At 39.7% G+C, this 8,258-nt stretch overlaps 1 protein-coding gene across 1 annotated transcript in view; it reads right to left on the reverse strand.

The window, feature by feature from the left end:
• Positions 1-7,873, reverse strand: part of col11a1a (collagen, type XI, alpha 1a) — a 48,194-nt gene extending 40,321 nt beyond the window's left edge. Inside the window, exons 1-3 of the mRNA XM_077736118.1 lie at positions 7,239-7,873; positions 3,366-3,530; positions 2,311-2,524 (exon numbers count right to left, since the gene is read on the reverse strand). Coding sequence (XP_077592244.1) covers positions 2,311-2,524; positions 3,366-3,530; positions 7,239-7,353 — 494 coding nt within the window. The 5' untranslated portion in view covers positions 7,354-7,873. The remainder of the gene's footprint in view (positions 1-2,310; positions 2,525-3,365; positions 3,531-7,238) is intronic.
• Positions 7,874-8,258: the final 385 nt, after the last annotated feature.

The raw sequence follows: 8,258 nt of genomic DNA on the forward strand, positions 1-8,258 counted from the left end.
TGAGTATGACACCTCCTTCCATTTTGGACCATTTACCACTGCGCTTAAGACTATTGCATACCAGGCAGCAGTGGACCACATTCTTGCCCCCACACTTTGGCCCTGTTTAACACAGGATTACACTCATTAAACTCCAAACTTAATCCTCCTTCTGGGTTACTCGCCATGACAGACATGGTGAACATTGTGGAAAGTGTGTGTCAGGATCCAGGAAGACCTGCCTAGCCAGAGCAGGAGGCATACAGTCAAAACATTGTTCTGAAGTGGAAGATGAGACTTGGCACCATTGAAAGCTCAAGACGGAATACACAAGGCATTAATCACCGGTATCTCATATCTCAACATGTATGTCTCAATGTCCATTCCTACATCTTCACCTAGTCACAAAATTCTCATTAATTTTAAAAATTAAGACAGAAACATTCCATCAAAACAGCTTAGAGTAAAATACCATAAATATGCTGCACTGGAGTCTTTGGACTTTGCTGTACGACCAGAAGGATTATATGCCACATTGTATAGAAATGGCTAAATACTTAAATGGGGTTGAACGAACTTTGAAAAAATCTGTTGTGCTATAATGTAGTGGAAGGGACACTTAAATAATTCAGTTCGTGTAAAAATGATCTTATCCAGTCATCATAAGACATTGAAATGACTGAAAAATTACTTTTTTGAGTTCAGCTTCAAAAACATTACACATCTTACCCTGTGTTGGATAATGAGATGGAAGCTGATGTCCCAAATCAGGACTGTTTTTAATTGATCATTCCGAGTTAGGTGGTGGACAGGTCTGTCTGTCTTAAAGTCTGAGTTTGGCATTTTGAAAATAAGACAAATTATGCCAGGTTTCCACAAAACATTTGACAGTAGAGCAATAAGGGACATACATTATTTCTCAAGCACAGTAAACACACTAAAGCAGTATACAAAATGTATTAATTTCTGGCCTGGCTTTTTGTTTATTTATTCCTCCTTATCCCTGCACAAGGGTTCATGTCAGCTCAGGCAAAGCTCTTTGTGAGAACTTGAGGATTTATGAACCCGGGAGCATATAATCAGTTTTACGCTAAAAGGTTATGAGCACTGTTCCTGGTTGGGTGAGGTAATCCAAGAGGTAAAAGGAGGGGAAAAAGTTTAGGACTGCCTCCTCCAGAACTCCCTCTAAAATAACAGAGGCAAGTGAGTTCATGGATGAGGTCAGGTTGCCCACTGCAATACCTGCTGTGTCCCTGTAATCCAGAGTCCCTCGCTTTTCTCTTTGCCCAAAACCCCCCGACGAGATAGATAATCCATTGATGGGCACCTATGGTGCATCAATGGGTAGACATAGGTTGGGTTCTTGCTTTTATCTAAAATAGCAAAGCACTGGGGACCAAAATGTGTCCGAGTATGTTTCTACAGTATTACAACGCCTTGTAAAAATGGGAACATTTCTCTTTTGAACTTTGTGTTTTTTTATCTTCTATATACAGACAACAATTTGTACTACCATTCAAACCATGATGCAAAAATATGTACATGCCAGACCAGGACATTGTCGCAAATTATAATGAATTATTTTTGTCAATATGTAAATAAAGACTTGTAAATAATGTGAATTAACTGAACTCTGCTGTTCTTATTTACTAGAAATGAATTGTGGAATTAGCAAAACTATAGTGTTTAAGTTGTGTCATTCATTCTTTCATTCATTTTCTGAGGCAATTATCCTCACAAGAGTTGTGGGGGTTGCTGGAGCCTATCCCATCTTACTACGGGCACCAGGCAGGGGAGACTCTGAATCGGTGGCCAGCCAAATGCAGGCCACGAGGAGACGGACAACCAATCCCGCTCACACTCATACCTAGGGACAATTTAAAGTTTTCAGCGAGCCTATCCTCCATATTTTTGGGCTGTGGGAGGAAACCAGACTGCCAGGAGAAAACCCACACAAGCCTGAGAAAAACATGGAAAGTCCACGCAGTGAGGACCGAACTGGGATTGAACACTTGACCCCAGAACTGTGAAGCCGACACACTAACAAAGGGTGTGCAAAATATTCTCCATTAGGCTGCAATTGGCCTACATGCTGCAATTTTGAGAGCCCTGATATAACTGGTATTCCCATGATCTCGAAATGTCTATGAGTTAATTACATTAGATTTACATTGTTTTAGAAGTTAGAATAACTATATTCATAAGCTATTTTTTCTAATCCTGAAATATTCCATCAGTCCTTTCACACAGATTGACTCTACATTAGGGTTAAGTGTTCTGAATTTCTATATTTTTGTTAGTGGTTATAGAAATAATTGGAATTTGACGTACTTTCCATCAGCGAGGTTCAGTGTACGGAAAAGAGGGTAGTCCTCCGGAGCTGGCTTGCCATTCTGATCCTCATACAAAAAGACAGGTGAGCGTCCAACTTCAATCCCCAGCTGCTGGACCCCCTGCTCATTGTAAATTGACAGCAGGAAGGACTGGAGGCCAGACTTGGGGCGCACTGTAGTCAGGATGGAGAAGTCCTCTGGGAAAACACCTTCTGTGAGGGGAGATAAGTTTGTGGAGTGTTACGAGGAGTCAAATCAAGTTTTAATCCATCTGGTTCATAAATCTATTTTATGTGAGATGTGTTAGACACTTGTTTTGATGCCAAATGATAATATACACAGAAACTAATTTATTAATTTGTACCTTTATCCAAATTTTGGAAAAATGTACAAATTCTAAAGCTTTTTGGAACAGATTAAATTTACTTCAAATATTAGTAGTTACTGTTTTAATATGTCACAAAGAGCCATTCAAAGAGCAAAAGTCAGAGATAGATCCAACTTTTTACTCAATAGGACTGCTACATACTATTTGTTACATTCTGCAGTTGGGCTGGTTGTGTTGCCTTTAAAGAGCCAGGTGTGTGGCGGTGGGTGGAGTTAGCTTCATTACACATGTGTGCAATCTCTTCAGCCTTTATATACAGGTGTTCCACAAGAAGGGTGCCAATAAATGGCCTTACCAACTTGTAATTGTGTGTTCTTTTGCTGTTTTCCATTTGATATGTGTTTAGTTATTTTGTCTAATTTTGGATCCTCCTACTTTGTTTTATATCCACACCCTTCCTGTGTGTTTTTTGGGGGATCAATAGATATTTTAAGAGGTCTACTCCGTTTTAATTTTCTGCTTTGAAGTAGAACCTTATTTCTGCCATCGCGGACTGCAGTACAATAGCGACATTGGTCATGCATTAATGGTTTTCTTGTAGGAATTACAGCATAAAGATTGAATTCTAATGTAAATGGACAAACAACATCTAATGTTTGATTTAGAAATAAAAATGAACCAAAGCGATACTTATATTAGCAGTACTGTTGTTGTTAGTATCTTACCAGGAAATAGCTGAGTGGTGGGGGCACTGATCTGGATCTGCTTGCCAACAGTGTAAGCAGCATCCGGCTTCGATGCTCTTCGGTTTGTGCAAAATCCTGTTGTTTTTGTCACTCCTTCTGGGTAATTATGGAATTCTAGTACTTTCAACACATCCACTGGCTGTGCTGTTATAAGAAAGAAAGGAAACATGAGTTAGGACTTACTGAAACTTTTGAGAAAATTCATAATGAATAGATATTTTAATTTGTATTCAAGTGGTACTTGGCAAGGTACTGCCTTAACCTACGAACATAACTTTTTATCACCAAACATCAGGAAAGAATCACTTTGTAGTAAAGCTCATGCATTTACGATTAAATCACCTCATTAAACCCACACTGGCCCAATACCAAAGACAATAACTTAAGGCTACATGTAAAAAGTTACATTTTTACAGATTAAAAAAAATAAGACATTAATCAAAGTGCAAAAACCCTGAAAGTTCTCGCCCCTACTTTCCTGAAAAACTAAGGGTCAAAATAAAAGAGGTGCCATCTGAGAACCATTCTTGCACCAGTCTAGGTTTACCTGAATAAGAGGTCTCCTAGAGATTTCCATTCTCTTCCACCTAATGCCCTTTACATAAAGGAGCCTGTGTGGCACAGCCATGCCCACTGAGACTCATGTGAAAACACCATGACCTTGATTATTCTTGAAAACAACCTTTCTGTAGAGACATAGGGTATGTAGACCAGCCTGAATGTCAATATTACTATTGACCGAGGCATTCTTTTTCCAATTTAAAAAGTAAACTCATCTAAAAATAGATTGCAAATAGGCAAACAAGAAGACAAAGTTAAAGAAAGCCAATCCCCCACCCTTTTTTGGTTGGCATGTAGAGGTTTAATCCTTCTCAAGGTCTCTTTAGCCGTCGAATACAAGGGGATCTTTTGCTATTCTTTTCACAAAAGCATGTGGTTTGGGCACAAGTGCCTGTTTCAACATAAAATCTAATCCCAGTGTATATAACGGGTGCTGCAAGCACTTTGGAAATAAAACAACATGGTTCATGTGCCGTCAATACAAAGTCACCCAATTTAAAATTATGCAGGTTTGAGCACAGACACATTGAAATTGTTACTGTACTCAACAAAAAGCAGAAGATGAAATACATGGTCCAAAAATAGATTGAATAATGTGCAAACATGCCAGCTAACAAAAATACCAGTGTTTCCATTCAGTATCCATCAAGAGGGCTATTAGCTGGGTCACACAACTCATAATGAATAGATTTTGACTCAATTCCGCCTTTGTATTAAAGAAGTGATTGAAAGGTAATCACGCTAGGGTGATCCTGGACAGAAGATCATCAAAAAAGACATAAGCCTACTAAGAAAAAGTGGAAAAATTCCAGATGAATCATAACAAAATAAAGGGTTCACTTTCAAAGTATAAGAAATATATAGCATTATGCAGCAGGAAACAGTTCAGGAGCTTTCTTTGTTTTTAATAGATGATCAGAGTAACATCCTTAATGCAGATGAGATGATTTTAAATCTGAGTCCGAGTGACGTATCTAATTTCTAAATTGTTGAGCTGTGTAAAGAAAAGCTGCAAAAGACAAATACACAGAGCAGACCAGCTCAAGACAAAAGGAAGGATGTCGTCACAAAAGAAAGCAGTTGTAACAGAGAGTGGAGCATCTACTTACTTTGGAGAGTGAACTGAGGAACTCTAGTGAGCTCCTGCAGAGTTTCTCTACGTTCAAACTTCCCTGCTTACTTGTTCCAGATGTGGCCATTTGGCAGGGATCCCAACCCTCACACTTTGGTGATGAGGAAATGTCAATAATAGCAATCTACAGTCAGGTGGCACAATGAGTGTGCTGAAAATTTTAGAGTGCATCTAATGCATTGGTGTGAGTTGACTCTGAAGGGGAGCTGGGCGCTACGCAAACACAGCTACATAGCGACCACCGGAGTTTAGGTGGCATTTACTCTTGACAGGCTGGATCTGATCAACATATGTTAAAACTTCCTTAATTAATAAGACATATTTTTGCAAATCTTAGATGCAAAGAGGGAGTGGTGCAGTGATGCATCACCGTTGGACAAATTTCCTTTAGTGCCATAACAGGTGTAATCACTGTTAATAGCACTCTTACCACAGGTGCAAGACAAAATACCCGAGGACATAAATACATGAATATAGTTATGTGTCATTTCCAGGGTACCCATCTTTACAGAAATTAGCTAGTAAATGGAGGACCTTTCCACCTTCAGCGCCCTGAGACTCTAATAATATCTTCAGCAAGAATGTCTCTCTGTCTATACCCCCCTTACGCCTCACCCACTCTCCCACTTGCCTTCCGTAAATGTCCAAACCACCATCCTGCTCGTTTAAACAAGACAGCTTTATGCAGGTTAGAACCATATAAATGTCTGTCAAATCCAGCTTTCAAAGAACTTTTCTTCAGGTAAACTACAATTAAACCCCTTTATTCAATTATCTATAACTTAAACACATAATATCCCAATTTTTGCAATCGAGATATTTTTTTGTAATTCCCAGTTTTATTCAAATCATCCAATTAACTGTATTTAGGTAATTCTACCTCCAAAAAGGTAGAATAAGCAGTTGATTAGCCATTTTTTCTCGCTTGAGCACATTATGTGCAGAGGACTGAAAATGCTAGCTTTGTCTTGTGGAATGCACATCTGAACCTGCGCCTCGGGGGCTGAGAAAACGTGTCAGTACACTGCTAGATGAAGAGGGCACCCTGCAGAAATAGCTTCGACTGTAATGAAGACCTCCAGAGAAGAACTGACAATACTTTATACAAAAAGATAGCTAATAAGTAATGAGTTTTGAAAGCCAGCAATTGCAATTCGTGTTAAAAAATGTTCTTTGCACATCTATTGAGTTACTATGGAGGCCAAGACCTAAATTAAGACACCAAAATTAACGACATATACATAAATGTGTAAGGTATAGCGAGCCCGGTGACTTGTGGCCTTGACTGCAAGCAACTTTGAATACGTGACGGTACTTTGAAGGCTTTGAAATCATAGGGAAGTGCAACAAGGGCCATCATCAAATAACTGCTCACTACTTAGAGGGGAAGCATTCCCACACAGGACACACATTGTCCAGTAGGCTAGGCAAGAAAGCATCTAAGTGCAAAGTTGAAGAAGAGCTGGGCACCAAAAAGGGTGGGAGGAAGAGGGGAGAGGGGGGGCACCTTTTGGCCTTCAGTGTGGACCAGGCCAGTGTGGTGATAGGGTGAACCTGCCGGGCCAATAAACCCCATGGAGCATTTTAAGACTTATCATGAAAGACTTGCATTCACAAATCATTGCTGACAAATCTTGATCTTGATTATTAGAACCCAAAAATCAGCTCACTTTTATTTTTGTCAACTAAACAGTACTAATGCCAACCTAATTGACAAATAACCACAACGTAGAGATAGATGGAATTGGGAAAAGTTCTGGGAAAAGATAAAGTTCCTTATCTAATATAAACTGATGTTAAATTGTTGAACATGCTTTAGATTTGTGCATCCAAGTGTTTGAAAATGAATTTCTTTTTATGGGACTAATCTATGACTAATGCCTACGTGGTAAATCTCGTCAAATCGTCAACCAACGATGTGCGCACTATTCAACTTTGCGCACAATTTAACGATGCGCACCAAAGCGAGTTTACAATGGGGCGCAACTGGCACGCGTCAGTGCGACTCTTTTTTTAAATGCTCATTCATATCTTTTTTGTAATGGAAATCAAAGTCAAAACAAATATGATAACTGCCCAATCTCCATCATCAGTGAGCAGACTCTGTGTTTCCTTTTTTTCTTTCTTTGGTAAATGTACGGGTGCTTTTTTTTCCTTACCTGCCGAGACACTGGTCGTCTGTAGAACCAGGGTAAACGTAACAAATGCAGTTACAAAGGAATCCATAAGTCTCCTTTTCGTTTTCCACCTTGTGGACCACCTCTGCATCTCCATAGTCGTCAATTAAACTTTGGGGAGACTTCAAGGTGATTTCTAAGTGACGTCCCTTTCACAATCCCAAGTGATGATGGAAAAACGGTGCTAGAAAAAAGCCATAAGGGATGAGTTATACGGCTCTTCTCTTAGCCCCCACGAGGCCCCCGATCCTCCTTGACAGTGCCCAGCCTTCCCAGTGAGGGTAGTCGGGCTTTATCCAAAAACGCACCGAGTGCAATCGCTACACTTGGTGAGTGCACGGGCAGGAGGGCTGGGCAAAATCCACAAACCAGAGCTCCGTTTACAGAGGGGGAAAATGGCAAGGAAACCAGTACCCGATTAGCAAATCACGGGGCTAGAAATTCTCCCGTGGGTCCACCCATCGAGCGCACTCCCAAACGCGCTCCGGCACTCGCCAGAGTGCGTCTGAGGAAAGACAAACATGGAGAAAAGTTATCGAGGAGCTGCAAAGGGGAGCATCACTACCAGTCATCAATGATCTCAAATATTTAGGAAAGGCAAATGCATTTAGACAACACAATCTAACAACAAGAAATACATTTCAATGTGCATCAGCATAAAACACTCAATAAAGAAATGCACATCCAAAACTGTTCAAATATGAAAGTCGCAGTATATGTGCTTGTTTGAAGCATCACCTTAAAAGTCACATCCACTTGAGAATAACAATATAAATCCATATACCTGTCCAGTGGCAAAAATCCTCAGCATTTTCGTCGTTTGGCTCTACAAAGATAATAACGATAAGTGAATAGACTGATGTAATGGCGATTGATACTGATAAACAACAACAAAATTGGCTTAAAAAAAATTATATATACACATTTATAAGGCTAATTGATCCCAACTAATATTACAATGTTGAAAAATGGAAATAAGTAATTGGTTTCCAAATTCCAGAG

Source organism: Stigmatopora nigra, chromosome 16 (genome assembly GCF_051989575.1).
Source record: "Stigmatopora nigra isolate UIUO_SnigA chromosome 16, RoL_Snig_1.1, whole genome shotgun sequence".
In the NCBI taxonomy this organism is placed as follows: Eukaryota; Metazoa; Chordata; class Actinopteri; order Syngnathiformes; family Syngnathidae; genus Stigmatopora; species Stigmatopora nigra.